At 35.0% G+C, this 16693-nt stretch overlaps 1 protein-coding gene across 1 annotated transcript in view; it reads left to right on the top strand.

The window, feature by feature from the left end:
• The window catches only part of IQCM (IQ motif containing M), a 172686-nt gene that overhangs the window by 85331 nt on the left and 70662 nt on the right, over positions 1-16693 (top strand). The window contains exon 7 of the mRNA XM_048942656.1: positions 11421-11512. Coding sequence (XP_048798613.1) covers positions 11421-11512 — 92 coding nt within the window. The remainder of the gene's footprint in view (positions 1-11420; positions 11513-16693) is intronic.

The following is a 16693-nucleotide window of genomic DNA, read 5'->3' as shown; positions in this document are numbered from 1 at the left end:
CCTTCCTAGCTGGCCCAGATCTGCTGGCTAGTAAAACTAGCTCCCACCATTCGTGCTGTGCAAACCACGGGATGCAATGAAGAGGAAAAACCTCTATGGTGTCAGTGAGAGAACTGAAATGATATTCAGTGAAATAGAAGAATGTGAGACAATCTTGCAAAAGTTTCTGGCTTCACTTTTTAAGGGACATAGTTGTTTTTCATAAAATCACAGAATCACTCAGGTTCGAAAAGACCTTAAAGATCATTGAGTCCAACCACAGCTTAACCATACTACCTTAACTAACAACCCTCTGCTAAATCATTTTCCTTCTGATAGTTGCATATTTGCTTATTTGAACTGATACATGTAAGCAAGCCCTGGATGTGTGCGAAATCATTGATTTCCTTATGTGAATATTGGTTGGAGTTATATTGTGGTGCAGGAGCCATTAATAAAAAGGGAGAGGAACATAATTTACCAGTATATTTTAAAACAAAAAAGGTGGCTATTTTATTGGTGTTACCTTTTTTTCCTATCAGTAGCACAAGTTGAGCTCAGCTGTAAAATGGTGTTTGTTGCTCATCTTTATAAAGAACCCTTAATTATGCCCTCATAATATCTACAGAAATGTTGATTTCTAAGAAAATATTTTAAAAATGCTGCTATTTAATATTTTCCAAGTTAGCTTTTTTCTTCTGTTTTTGTTTACTGAAAGAATGCAAAGTACAGTTTTCTCCTCTCCCTCCTCTCTTCCCCCCCCACTAAAAGTGCTTTTTAAAGTTAGTGGATTTTGTTGTGAAGAACAAGGAACTGGTAGTGATGCAAATTCCTAGGAATATAAAAAGAATATATATTTTCTAATAATTTATTTAGTGGTTAAAGCCTAATTTCTTCAAACCATATTCAAGCAGTTGTCAAACTAGTTGAATATCTCAGTCTTCAGTAAAAACAGTAAATTATTTCATGAAAAACGTCAAGATAAATTCTAGACTGTTTTTAGCAAATTACATTAGTCCAGCTGTCTTGCAAAGTAAAAAGACCGGAGCTTTTTCCATGTCTTTTGTGAACAAAAACTGACTAATTCTGTACGTGTTTGTAGAGATTTGGTTGTATTCCTCTGAGCCTAAACTGCATATTAAATTGTAATCATCATTCCTCTTGTGGAAGAGGCTGATACACTGTTAGGAAAGCTAGCTAATTAATTCAATTAAAGCTATGAGGCAAGAACTTTAAGACTATAGCCAAGCATTGATTCATTAACATGTTTGCGTGTACATCAGCAGGCATATATGAAAATATGAACTGAGATTAACTGATCCACTTCAATTACACATACAGCTATGGTCATGGTACAGAATTGATATGATCCATTCATTATTTAGCATTTAGTAATGCTAGACAAGTATCAGCCTGCCTTTCTTTTTTTCGAATGACAAGAAGAGTAACAGTCCCTGATATTCTCTGAACTTACAGATAAAGCTGCTTGCACTATTTCCGTAACTCTCTTAGAATTCATATTGTCCCCTTGTATGACACAGATAATGTAAGTGCCATGGTATGCAAGTGAGAAGAAATCTAAGGGAGAGGAATGCAAGAACACAAATGCCTCTTTCACTGTTCTCTACCACCCTTCATTAAATAAAGCTCATATGAGTGTTAAGTTACAGGGGAAGTAGATTGGATTGAGTCGGTGTAAATTGTAGCGTGGCTTGGTTCTTTTCTTTTGCAGGTCCATTGAGATCTGCAAGAACCTAAGGGGGCTTGAGGATTGGGGTGGAGTTTTTCATCTCTTGCTTTCTCAGCCAAAGTCTGAAATTTTTTGCACAGAACGCTGAGGCTCTTGTTTCTATTTATTTTTTACTGTCAGTTGTTCCTCATATAAAGGTGATTGAATATTTCTCTTTCAGTGACCTGGATAGTTTAAGGCTGAGTTAAATCAAGGGTCTAGCTTACCTCCATCAGTCGAAAACAATCCAAGCCAAAGGAACCGATGATAAATATGTGAAAAATGAAACATATTTGATGATAAGGAAATAGTGCCAGAAACTTTGTACTGACTTGATTCATCCTTATTCATGAACAAAAATGAGTCACAGTCAAGCACTGGCTTGAACTTAGTTCAGCTTTTTCATTCTGTTGCCCACTTCTATTTCTGTCAGAAGGAATAACGATTTTCTAGCAGAATACAAGGAAGACAAGTTGGAAGGCTTTTGTCTGTATGCATGTATTTTTTTTTTTTTAAAGACAGATATGCTCAGCAAAGAAAACTTTAGCTTCAGCAGTTGAAGTTTCTTCAAGTAACTGTAAACAGGTGATTGTAACAGAAACATAACTTATTTTGTTGGGAATGACTGGTAACAACACTGATGTTACCATTTATCATCTTTCTTAATGATGAGCAATGTGTTTCAAGTAAACCACTTGAATTATGCTTAGAAAATGTAGTACTGTGATTGGTATATCTGTAAGACCACCTAGTTTTTATGCTTGGACTGACTTAATAAGGTAATGCTACAGCCTCTGCAATGATTCAAAGCCTGATTAAGGTTCTTTCTCTTTTTTTTTTTCTTTTTTTTTAATTGAGTTCAAATAGTGTGCTTTTTCCAATTCACTGTTCATATGTATGGCTTCATAGTTAGGGTATAACTGATTTGGTAGTGGATAGAAAACAGATCTTGGAAGCCATATACGTCTAAGTATTTGCCAAACCTGCTTTCCACAGACATATCCTAAATGAAAAAATATACTAATATTAGTTCTTATGAATGCAGTGTTGAAAAATAACTTTTACAACAACAGTCATTTTTCCTCTTTTGGTTTAACAGATGACACTAATAAGAAATCTGTTTTCTGAATAAAAGACTTGATGCAGTAAAGGCCAGAAGCTGAAAGGCCAAGTGTTGGACTGGTACTGCATTATCTGTGACAGCTGAACAGTTCTGAAAATCTGATCTTCAGAGCTGAAGCACTGCCAAAGCTGGAGGACTTAGTATGTGACTTGGGCTCACTTCTAAACAGGATTTGATGCAGAATCACGCTGAAGTTTGCTCAGAATGAAAACATCTGCACCCTTCTTTTTCCCTTTGAAGGGACATTGGCTAGTTTATTTATGCTTCAGTAGAAGCATAAGTCTAGCTCCAGTACCATTTTGCGTGTCACCGTTTTAGGTAATTCTGTAGTCAGTCACACCTAGGTAGAATGGTAAATAAATAAATAATAATAATAAAAAATATTTTTCTGAGGCTGGGGAGGAATTTCAGTCCTCAACATAAATGGGTTTTAAGAACAATCAAATTACGGCTGCCTGCTTCAGGCACATCTGCCTTTTTTTTTTTTTTTTTTTTTTTTTTTTAATTGTGTAAGGAAAGCTGATAGATTTTTTTTTTTTGTCACAAAAAAAAAAAAAAAAAAGGTAGAAAACTGGTGTCTGATGAAATTGTGATCATTTTTAGATTCCGTAATAAGTATCTTTTCAGTCATGTGCTCCTAAGATGGTGGTTATTCCTAATTAACACTAAGTATAATTTCAAGCTATCTAGCACCATTTTTTTGGAGGCTTACTTCCATCTTACCATGAGAAAGTATGATCTGGTTATTTTTTTTTCCTTAGTTCACCAGGGCTCACGGTCACATCAGAAAAACAAGCAAACAAAACCAATATACTTGTTCAATAACAAAGATACAAAAATCTGCTGGTGCTTTTTTTCGTGGGAAAGTGCGTGAAACATTGTTTCATTTCATAAAGGAGCGTGTTAGCTGGAAATAAGGTTTGAAGGAAGGAAAGGAGAAAGACACCTATAGCGCTGCAAATTAACGGTGACTTTTCAAATGGAGATTGAATCTTAAAATAAAAAAAGTGAGGAGATTTCACATGACCTTTATGAAAGATACACAATATATTGCTTAGGCACTTTGATATTTGTTGAAACAATCAAAGGCTTTTAAGCGCAAATTAGAAATAGCAGAATTTTGAAGTGTTTGTAAAAATCAGATAAGTTTGCAGCAATGATGAAATAACTTCTGCTCTCCCGACCACAGCTGTGGTTGTTTGAATTACAGTCTTTATTCTTTCCCCTGTTTCTTCTGCCCTAGTATTATTTCTTTTTTTTCTTTTTTATTTTTTCATTACAGCTTAGTAGAAAAGCTTTACTGCTTGGAACAGGATTCACATTTGGGAATGCAGCTTTGTATGTATTTCTAAAGGTTTTATAGGCAATATACGCTATATTTTTAGCAGTCTTCTCACATGCCTATTAAATACAGGGCTGAACAATTGTAATTATTGAACTAATACCAAGGTCTCAAAGTAGGAACATTCACTTCAGTGAAGAGCTGCTGTGAAAGTCCATTTGAAAAATAACCCATGGTGATGAGATGAAGAAGGAGGGAAGGAAACTGCAGTTCAAAGTGGTGTTGTGTTTTTTTTTTTTTTTTCTTTTTTTTAAGAGGGAAGGTAGTGCATTCTTGTGTATACTTGACTCTTTTTCCTGTTGCATTTTCACTTCAATAAATTAGGCCCAAGGAAGTTCCTCGAGGGCAGAATCTGTGTTCTTTAATGGGAAGGTTTACATGAGTGATGTAAAGAATGACTATGAAATAAAATGTCACTAAGTATTTGGAAATGAGCAAGTGTAGAAAGAAATGAAAGAGGAAGATGGACTTCTAGGTTTAGGATGTTGGGATTAAACAAAAGACTACCAAGGTGCAAAAGGAGATACCTTGTGAAGTGGTAATAGGGACACAATATAATCTCCCAAAGTTTTAGGGATGTTTTCATCAATGTTCCTAAGTCAGTGCAATGCTAATGACACTCCCCCTAACATACTCAGAGGTGTACTGGTATACTCCTGTTTCATTCACTGTGAAATTGTATATCTAATATTGCTTTGATGAATGTGGAGTGTTGTAGTAGCTTGTTTTCATTATTTGCAAGCAGTAATTGTACAGAAGGTATAGATTTTTTTAAAAAGAATGTACTTTCTTGCTAAAAAGCATATTTTTGTTATCCTCTTAGGATTTTTGTGTGTTTAAGAAGCCCAAAATATTTTGCAGGTTATAAAAAGAATTTGTGAAGGAAATAAAGAGAAAAAGGAGTGTTTCCTTTTCTCTTAAAATATCAAGCGTAAATATGACAGGACATTTGGCACTGATATTGCTCATTTATCCTAACAATTTGCATAATTCACCTTTTGTCTTTCTTCCTTACATTGTACAGTAACATACAATAGATCTCAACCTCTTTGAGATCTTTCTGTGATATGCTAAAACATTCTGAAGCATCTGGAGACAGGTCCAGTGCCTGGTAACTGGATTCCTTTGTAGCTCTTCACTATCTAGTGCTTCAGTAGTGAAATAAAATTTATCTCATACACACATATGTGTGCACATGCAAAACCAACCTCTCTCCATTTGCAAACCCTCTATGGGAACCCTATTTTGTAACCATTCAGACAGAAGACATCATTCCTGCCCTTGGAGAGATGTGGGTAAGCTAACTAAGCAGCTGAACTGATTGAATGATATTCTGATATGATATGTATGTGAAAGAATTTTTTTAAGTTTTCTAATGCATGGAAATAAAGCTGATGCGACTATCATTTAGTATAAACAGTTAATGTGCTCTGGACTGGATAAACAGACACGCACATGCAATCTCGATTCTTCAAAATGTTTACTACTGATGGCTACTATCAAGCTTGATTCTGAAGTTTAGAAAGAATGTGTAATATCTCCCTTTTTCTTTTTTTTTTTTTTTTTTTTTTTTGACCAAATATAAAAGGCAATCTGAATTGGTTATGAATTGAAATATACTTTGAAAAAAAACCCCACATCTTTAAGTAAAAGTGAATTTACTATAACTTTAGCATGAACCCACTAAGTTGCAGTATATATCATCTTTACCACGTTTTATCAGTATTTGTGAAGCAGAGAGCACAATAATAGAAAGTTCTGCATACAGAGGCGATGTTTATTTCAAGTTTGTAATGCATGAAGATGTTTTCAACCTGAATTCGCAGAAATATTTTGCACAAAGTGTGCAACAAGGCAACTACCATTTTTAAACAAAACAAGGTTGTTCTTTTCACTTGTTAAATCAGCTTTAGCATTTCTTAGAAATACTATATATTAAATGCCTAGCTAATGCCTAGTAATATCAGCTATGTAAGCAGACTTTCTGCACTTGCGGAAGTTTTTCCTTTTTATTTACAGTCTGTCTGATACATTTCTAATAAGCAAATTGATATTTTTTGCAAAGACTAAATTATTTGTGAAATACATAGCTTTGTTTAGACTGTAGAAGGATGTTTTCTGATACTTTAATGAAAGGAAATGAAGAATATATTCCTATTTTAAACAAGCATTTTTTAAAACACCTCGATGTATTACATGATGAATTCTAGCCAATATCCATTGTCTGGTGGGTACCAATACCACTTCTGTGAGGAAGAGAGGATTGATTCTACCTATAAGATATTGCATTGGGTGAGGTCTATCCCAGAGATGTGTACAGACTAGGGGAAGGATTCATTGAGATCTGCCCTGCAGAGAAGGTCTTAGAAGTCCTGTTCTATGAAAAGCTTGACACAAATCAACAGCGTGCGTTTACAGGCTGGAAAACCAAATGCATCTTGGTCTGCATCAAAAGAGAGGTGGCCTGTAGGGAAAGGGAGGAGATTATCCCCTTTTATTCTGCCTATATGATGCCCCACTAGAAATACTGCATCCGGACCTACCCCCAGACCTGGGTCTTCAACACAAGAAGGATGTGGAGCTGTTGGAGTGAGTTTAGAAGAGGGCCACAGAGATGACCAGAGGGCTGGTGCCCTCACAGTGAGTGGTTTGGAACAAGATGATCTTTAAGATCCCTTCCAGGTTCTATGATTGTGCTTACACTTGCTAATACAATAGACACCAAAGGTTTAATTACTGCAAATTGAATAGCTATTTCTATAAACTGAAGAATTGCATCTTACATTGGCCATTTGGCACTGGAATTATATTTCGGGCAGTAGCTGTGACATTAGGAAGAGCAACAATCCTGCTTTTGTTGAGGAAAAGAGATTAGCTGTAAGAAAATTATTTTCATTCTTACAAGTGTTTTTGACAAACCAATCAGTAAAAAAGAAAGTTAAGAATCAGTATGAGTTTAAGTAATGAACTAATAATTTCAATAATCGCTAGACTACAAAAACAGAATTCTTGCATTTGAAAAACCTTAACAAGCTCTGAAGTAACTTAAATACATGTCTGCAAGCGAAAATAAAGATGAATGCAATAGTGGTGTTGGTTAAATGTAATTTACATTGATAAATATAGAGTAAAAATGCAATAAGTCAAATGGGCTAACATAGGTTGAAAGTTGAAATGGTAAGTGAAAGAGGATGATAGAGCTTGAGAATAGAAATAATAATTTTTGGAGTATGATAGCTCTAGTATGTATGTGTGAGCACAGGTGGCCCTCAGTTTGTGAAGTGGCGTTGTCCATGTCAAAATAGGTAAGAAAATGTACTCTCAAAATAGAATAAGACCAGAGGCTAAGAAGTCAGAATTCAGTAATGCTGTGGCATGTAAAAATGCAGTCTGAGTCCTGGATATTTTAGGAAATCCCATCAGGTTTTAATTGTTCTATTGATCTGCATGGAAGTTAAGTTCTTAGGTTGCTCAGAACCCCAGTAGACAATTGAGTATTTGTTTGCTTTTAAAGTTGATCTCAAAGAAACTGTCTCAAGGAAAAAAGCTAACTAGCATAAAACGTATTTTAAATATAGTAAAAATACAAAATACATAATATATAAAAATATGAAATACTTTTTTTTTTTTTTCCTATGGACAGTTATTTAAGATAAAAGTAATGGAATTTGCAATCTAGACAGGGAACAGAATCTCACATTCGTTGCACTGATGAACCACAACTTATTTATGCTAACCTGTCAGTGTAAAATGTATCAGAATAGATACAAACATCAGTATGAATTTCATGCATTGTAGGGCTGCTTTGTATTTCCAGATTCTGGTCATCATATTTTCCTGTTCACTCTGAAAGCACTTAGCATTTGACTTCATGGACAAAACTGGAGTTCTTCAAATAAGTTATCTAGCACTATGTTATTAAACTAGCCCCATCCTTCATTTGAGTTATATGTATACTTAGACAATGAACTTCTAATCGTGTCTGTCATACCTAATCACTTCTAATAATAAACTTCTAGTTATATCATCTAGCTGATACTTGCTTGTAAGCATCATAGATAAAAATCAGGTATGTTTTACAGGAGAGCAGCTAGCTGTGAGTTTTCATTAACTTCCTCATCTTCTTTCCAACATTGATTTCTGAATTAAAAGAGGAACTGGGACTAGTGCTTTTAGGAGAAGCTTTCTTTAAACTCTGGCTTTTCTCACCTGATTATTGGATCACACAGATACATATATCACAAGCTTCCTACAACAATATTTGACTTTTAAAGGGCCCATGGAAGTCAAAATCCTCCTGTTTGACCTTACTGAAACTCTGTTTGGAAAGTGACTAGGAAAAAGTGCATGAGATCAAAATGGTCATGGTCTAATTCAGAAGTGTTACTTGGGAAAGTATAATGACCAGGAATTTGTGCATTTCTTGTTTTTTTTTTTTTTGGTTTTTTTTTTCTTTTTTTATTTTTAACTGAATATTTACACCCTGGACCCTGGAATTGCAAAAAGATATATACCCATTTTTTTTTCTCAAACATTTTTTTGTTTTGTTTTGTTTGTTTGTTAATGCTGATACTTAGGAAATTCTCAGGCTCCAAGGTAATGCTTTTGTGGGTAACAGAAAATCACTTTTCTGAGCAATGTGAGTAAACTAGGTATCAGAGGTCCCCATCACGTTCCAGCATTTACATTAGGATATTGCATGTGGTAACTACAGAATGTCTTTATTTTTCTTACCAAGTTATATCAGGCATTCTTCATCTATGTCTTCATTTAGTAGAGGAGGGATTGATTAAAAAAAAAAAAAACAAAACAAAACAGGAAATAAGCAATGCTCTGCAGTGTTTCTGTGATGACTGAGATTTCTAGAAGTAGCTCAAATAACTGAACTTGACAGTGGATTCCATTAGTTAGGCATTCATGGAGAGAGTCAGAAACTGTAAAATCCATCCCACTAAAAAAATGTGCTTCTTCAAATTTATAGAAGTTACAAAAGAGAGCTGTATCTTTAAATCCTGTTTCCTATTGCAAATATGGGGTAAATAGTATTTAGCTGGATGTTTTCTAATGGTGAACTGTGCCTGCTCTATCAAATACAGAGCACCAAATTTGCTGGTTTTTTTTGTTTGCAGTCTAACAGGTCACTCAAGTAATTTAGTGTTTAATAAACTCACCTCTCCTGGGAGCAGCCAAGAGACCATTTCATTTCCCTGCAGGAATACCGGTTATGTTAGAGAGAATGATGGATCTAGATGGCAGAAGTTGCAGGAAGTATCTGGAAGACCAGAAAAATGGATGAACATGACCTGAGTCTTAACCATTTGTAGAACAGCTTTTTCAGTTTTCATTCCCTAGTGCTTTTGATTTTTTTTTCCATCAGTGAATACATAATGAAATGACAGAATTTTTGTTGGTTTTGGGTAGCGGTGTAAGCTCCTGTGTCAGTAAATGTAATCACTGTGACCTGTAGAATAAAAGAAAGCATATTATTTTGTTAATGATGAATATGAACAGTTCTGCAGTCCTAGTCCCAGCATTCCAAAAAACATGTGGCGGAAGAAAACAGTCCTTCTACAGTCCCCTGGACAAAATTCCTTAGGAAATAGTTTCAGAAGAGATGATTATGCTACAGAAAGAGAATGGTTAAACAGGTATGCATGTCTCAGGCATGCTAAGTAGTAATGAATATGAAACAAATCGATCAAGAAATTTCATCTTCATGTGCTCCCTTCAGTGATGCGCTGCTGTGAAAACATGAAACATAACTCGTAGTAACACGGGATGGAGGTGGAGGAAAGCAAAAGGGATTTTTGAACAATTAAGTAAAAATCCATACTTGTCACGAAATTGTACTTACTTTTTGAGATTGTTTTTTTTCAGGTAAATTATTGATACCAAAATGTAAACCAGCAAGAATAGCCAGAGTCTTTATTAATTATGACACTAAAAAGTGCAAGTTAAATTAAACTTCGTATTTGAAGAGTTCAGCCAACGTAGAGAGGAGGAGGCTGCAGATATCTCTGTACCTATTTACATGTAATATTTTCTTGTGATGAAAGTACACTGTTTTTGGAGAATGAGGCCTGGACAAAAAGAATATTGATTCTTTTCAGTATGTGTGCTCTATTTTGATGTGAATAATAGGCCAAAATTCTGTGCTTAAGATTTTCATTTCACTAGCCAAATTTTATTTGGTTTTCCTGAAATTATTTAATCTACTGAGATATCTTTGATCTTCCTGATATCATAGTGCATTTGCTGAAATCAAGATTGTTTTTTCTTTGAAAGAGCAGAAAATTCTTTCACTCTGTCAGTATCAAAATTAATATATGTTAAGCATTCTACAGTTTGGAATTTGTGTTCTTGTGTATAGAACATAACAATTGCTACCATGTTTTGGAAGAACTGCTTACAGTTGTACATTTATTAAAAAAAAAAGTAAGATTATTTATTTTTGATAACTTGATAACTAAGTAATTTATTTTACAATGTAATTTGGCATCTCATGATTTTATGTAATGCATGTTTTCTTCTTCATTGAATGAAGTTGTCTTGGAGGAAGGAATTCAGCTTAGTTGAAGCTGATAGGTATAGTTTTTCTTAGCAAAGTAATGCATGTGTACTTTACCATTAGGAACGTTTTAAAGAAATTATCATATTAGAGTAAGAACTATGTTGTGACTTGGTACAAGAATTCATGCGTTTCTCTGACTTTGGTGAAGTTGCAGTTAAATGAAATCAGGATGGCTCTTTGAAAACCAGCTCTGTTCCCATTTTCAGCCTTAATCTGAAAGAAGCACACAAGTTAGGTAATTTTCAGGAAACAAAAGAAGAGGAGGTTTTAAAGTCAACATTGCAGCCAACAGCTTTAAGAGAAAAACAGGAAGCCATGCTAATTCTTTCCATGATAAGGTGAATGGAAGAATACAGAGCTTCTTTTATGCCTTTCTATGGAGGCTATCTATATAAAATGAGACTTGCAGTTTTTCCTTTGAAAATACTGAAAGGGCTGCGTTAAAAGCTATGCAATGAGATGCTGACTTGGAGATTTTTCTCATTGATCCACAAAATGAGCATGATAATATTTGAAATGTATTTTGGAAACTCTTGACTCATCACATAGGAGGTAAATGTCAATTCCAGTTTCACTATTTGAAACTAGAAATTCAGTAACATGAATGCAAATAAATAACATGATATAATTTAGATAAATGATACATTTTTCAAAACCACATATATCTTCTCAACAGGTAAAGCATACTGGGACTGGAGAGGTGTGGTTGCACCGATTCCTGTGAAGGAAGATGATCAGATGAGCCAAAAACATGTGAGACTGAAGAAGGTATGTGAAGTGACTGAGTATTGGTGAGAATAGATCAACTCTGTGTACATTACAGATTAGAAATATTTTAATACTAAATTTCTCTTTCTACACGAGAATTTATAGTCTAGATGGTGTTATCAAAGCATGGTAACAAAGCTCATAGTTGGAGCAGTAGCCAAGTTTTTGGGCCAAAACATAATTAGCTTAGTAGGTACTTTTCAGTTATTTTGAGAACTATGCTCAACCAATTACCATGGACAAACTAGTTTTTCACATGTTTCCAGAATTTACATCATCATGGAATGGCTATCATTGTTTTGCAGATTTGATATTTGCAATGCACATCCAAATGTGTAAGCTTTTCCCCAATGGCTATTAAGGCCATTTATTTGACCCAACCTCATGAAATGTAGTGTGGTGACTGCGTAGTTAAAATTATGGTACCTGTATAGTAATTTTAACAAATATTTCTTAAAAATATTTTAACATTTCAAAGACTGATTCTCAAATTTTTATAGTTACAAATGGTTATGTCCATAAATAAATGTGTATTTAAGTTTTTTTAATGTATGGTGATGTGCAGTCATTGTATGTTCTGAGTGACAAAAATTAAATGTTGAATGTACTGTAAGGTAGCGTGCAGCTGTTGTACTATAAATTCCATACTTAATTTTTTCTCTTTCACCTTAGAAGTCAATAGGTCATATAATCGTAGAATGGCTTGGGTTGTAAATATATTTTAGGCTGCTGGAAAACCCTTGTGAGGTCTGAAAGGCTGGCAAGAAACAGGAATGGAAGGTTTCCTTTTTCTTTAAATGTTTCTTTTGTTCTCAGAAAGGAAACTCTATTTGTGAACAAAGAGAATATAGGAGATGAGAGGAGGTTTGATGATTAGAATTAAGTCAGACAGGATTCTGGGTAGTGGCAGTTGAAATTCTATCACCTCTTGATCTGGGAGATGTTATTCCTAAAAGCATCATATAATTATAGCTGCTTTTAAATGATTCATCTTCAGATAAATGAGGTTGGATAATTGTTCTCTGTATTCTTTGGAAAGCACTGTGAAATAGGCTTTGTATGAATACAAACTTTTATTTCTTTACTGTAATTCAATCCTATTTGTGAACTGCCCTTAGACTCAGTTAATTCATGAAAAGAGGGTGACTTTGAACAGATACATTTTTATCTGATAAATCCAGGACTTTGCTGCTGAAGGCAACTGTAGCATTTAGATACACAAGATGTTAAACACTGTTTTTCACCTAGTTATTATTTCTTTCTTTAAACACTTAGTACTTCCATGGGAAAACAGCTCTAGTCTCCTTTGGTGCTTAGAAACCTTGATCAGCTTTCACCCTAAATTTAGGGATGGCTAGTTTGTACTGACTTTGTATCATGCCAACATTGTTATTTAGTGTTACAGTTCATCTCCCTTCTTGACTTGTCACGCCCACTCCTGCCTGAATCAATTGTGTCCCTTGTCAGACTTAATCTCTCTGGACTGAAAAAGGTCAAAGTACTTATTGTTTCCTCTCATCTGAGACACTCTTCATTGCACTGATTATTCTAGCAGCCATTTCTCTGCACTTAATGCAGTCAGTGCATGAATGCTGAGTGACCGTACTGATGGACAACTTAACTCCACACATGATAGCATGGGTTTCTAAGCATATTAACCATCTCATGTTTGTATTTTGGGGATTCCTCATTCTCTGTCTTAAACTGTGTTTTACAAGTGGGTTTTTGGAAGTTAGCTGCAAAACGGTCCTTCGTATTGTTGCTTCTGGTTTCAAAACTTCACTACAAAGTATGGTAGTCTAAAGATGTCTTAGATGATATTGATTGATAAAGACACAGAGTTTAGAAATTAGTTTGCAATATTGAATAGAATTATTGAATGTAATATGCTTTGGGAGGACTATTTTGGTAATATTTCATTAGATATTTTGGTAAGCGGCACTAAACAGTGAGAATGATACAACATTCCAGGGACAGAATGTGGCAGCATGTCTCTAGAGGTAATTCAATGAAAATACAGTATTCTGAAGTCTATTGTCAAAATCAATGGCATGCTTAAGGATATTTAGTCTCAGGTACAAGCTTATATGGATGGTGCCTAAAAGCTAAATGAAAGTTAGCCTGTTATATGTAGTTATCAACATTGTAGTTCAGCCTTAAGAGGCTAACGAGAGTTCCAGCAAATACAGTGACTTAAAATTATGTTCAGGTCAGTTTAGCTATGCTGAAAACAACTGCATTAGGAGGAAACAAGGCTGACTACCATGTAGAACTTACTGAAAATATTCTTATTCCAATAAGAATGAGCCAACATTTCTTCTACAAGGAGCAAATGACTGATAAACATAACCTGCCTTCAGGCAAACCCTGAAACTCTCCAGCTGGAGTGTTTTCCTCCAGAAATGAGTTTCAATGGTATTTTTATCAAGAAGAATTTCTCAAGGCCTAAAATGTCTGCTGTGGGGAGAAAATGAGAAAAACAGAAATGCTTACTCACTCTTGAAATCAAACTTGCAAAGGGTTTATTTGGGTAGGCTGAAGTTGAAAATCACTGTGCTGATTCATTCAGGGCATTCTGCTGTATGTGACTTTGCCACAACGTAAGTGAATCCTTAGCCACTGCACTAGATTCTTGATTTTGTTTTACAACTGAACAAAACTAAGCTACAAAATCTTGAAATGTTCTGATGTCATGAGTGAGCCTGCAGTGGACTCATAATCCAAAGACATGATGGTACTCTTTCTCTGTGTAGATAACATAGCTAGGATGCCTCCTCCACAGGGGCATTGATGATAGGCCTTCATTGCCAATGCAGTTAGGTTGTTCTTATAGCTGATTTTGAACAACATCCTTTCAATTATTTTTAACTTCAAGTCAGTTTTCTGTTTACAACAGCTGTACTCCTGGTAGGTGAGTTACGAAGCTTCCTTACATGCTTCATGGTGTTTGTATGTGATGAAATCAACTATAGTACCTAATCTAGTGAAAAGAAAAGCTATTAAAATATGGACAAGAACTGAGGAGGAAAGACTAGAAAGCATGTCATGTGCAGACATATTTGTTACTCAACATTTCACAGGAATGAAGATGTTTCAGAATATTTGCGTGTCTGACTGTATTTTATTTAATGAGAAGAGGCAACATAGATTGCTATGTCTTATGAATCTGGGTAAAACAGTGACAGTGCTCAGAAAGTGCCTGAAGCTCTGCTTGTCTGTATACAAGCATTCATTGTTTCTTTAAAGTGGCTTTTATGTATTCTCTGATAAATAAAACCAGAAAGAGTAGTACATTAAACTTAAAGATCTGCTTAATAAAATCTTTTTCAAAAAGGTGTATGAGAAAAAAAGGGTTGTAGATAAGGTATTACCACACCAGAATCTGTTTTTTAGTTATTGATTTCTTTTCTTTGGGAAGGGGATATAATGGTGATGTTTTAAGTACTGAGATAGCTTGGTTTGCTTGTGATTTTCACTTTACTACAGTTTTGCACTCGACCTAAAATAAGACACAGTTATTTAAATCTGAAGCTCTTTCAAAGCTAGCTGTGAATTAGCTTGAATTATGATTCAAGGCTGATAAAGAGTTCTAGTGCTTATCATGCAGAGTGGTTCCATAGTTCAAATTCACCAGTTTAAACAGGATATCATAATAATCTGAATTGAACAAAATGTGAAACATCCTTTTCCACTCTATGATCTCTGATTTAAAATACAGTGATCAGCTTCTATTCTTCTTACTGATGAATGATGCAAGGTTCCAGCATGCTACTGTAGGTGTTTTTTCTGGGGCTACCTGGTAGGCTTGCCAGAAACTTTTTGTAGATAGTCCAAAACATGATCTTTAATGCACTTTCTCTTCATTCTTAAGATTAACCTTCACCATACTGTCTGTTCAATAATTACAACTATTAAGTACTGTGACAGTTCTGTATCATGGCAAACAAAATCAATTCATTATTTCCTCATGTTACTTCACCTGTCTGTATTTCTCTATTGCCTTCTGATTTTTTTTATTTTTATTTTTTATTTTTTATTTTTTTACTGCAATTGGTAACTATCTGGGCTAATGATTACCCTATATCAGTGTTCATCATCATGGGGCCCTGAAACCAAGACTAAGGTCTTGAGTTTCTATGGCATGGTACCTAATACTGGCTATGATAAACAACGTAGATCTTTTCTCTGGTTGCAACATAGTCGCCTCTTCCAGTGCTTCATACAACTCCACAGCTCCTTTCAACATCTTTTTGGATGCTGTGATGCGATCTACATTTTCATTTCTAATGTTTTTGTTTTTTTAATTTATTATTATGATGGCACAGAAGACTTAAAAGGCTTTTCAGTCATCAGAACCACAAATTTTAGAACGCTGCATTTCAGCTTCTCCTTACTTACAAAATACTAGAAATGTTACTGATGTTTAAATTTCTTTTCATACTTTTTTTCAGTTTAATGAAATGATTATGTCTATATCTAGCCTGTTCTACTAAAAAAAAAACCTGTTACTATTTAGAAGTAGTTCATGTTCTCCATATAAAAGAGGAAGCAGACAAGCCAGAACTCGAGTCAAATAAATAAGTTTTCTACTCCAGTTCTGGAGTCAGTTTCCATGCAGACATTATTCTTAAATGAAAGTTACTTTTATTCCAGAATAATTATTCTTCTCACAAAACCGCATCATCTCTGAGACAAAGCTGAGACTTCTAACACTTGGTAAGTTTATCTCTGAATTCCTGCTGTGCAGATGGCACAGTGGGCTGTGGAGCAGCAGGACTGGGAAGCAACAGAGAAGTTGGCAGGTTGGTGAAGAAGATAACAGGTGGCTTGTGAAGTGGAAGCAAGGTCTTTATTGCAGGCCACACTTGTCTCAGGCAGAATAAAACTTCGAATTCATAGAAGGGAGGCAGCCTCAGATGAAAGCATGCACAAGCTGCTGGGCCACTGTCTTAGTTTTAGCTGGGGTGGAATTCTTTTCTTGAGAGTGTCTGGTATGATTATTAAGTTTTGGTTTGTTAGGAGAAAAGTAATTGATATAAACAAACTGATGTTTATAGTTGATGCTAAACTGTGTTGTATAGAGTCTAGGCCGTTCTCAGCAGAGGGCCCAAGGAGACTGGAGGGCACAGTATCAGGACATCTGATTTAAACTGGACTGAGGTGTATTCCATACCTTACGTC

The sequence above is a fragment of the Lagopus muta genome, chromosome 4 (genome assembly GCF_023343835.1).
Source record: "Lagopus muta isolate bLagMut1 chromosome 4, bLagMut1 primary, whole genome shotgun sequence".
NCBI classification, from domain to species: Eukaryota; Metazoa; Chordata; class Aves; order Galliformes; family Phasianidae; genus Lagopus; species Lagopus muta.
The sequence above is the reverse complement of the archived record's forward strand: the minus strand, read 5'-3'. Positions and strand labels throughout refer to the sequence as shown.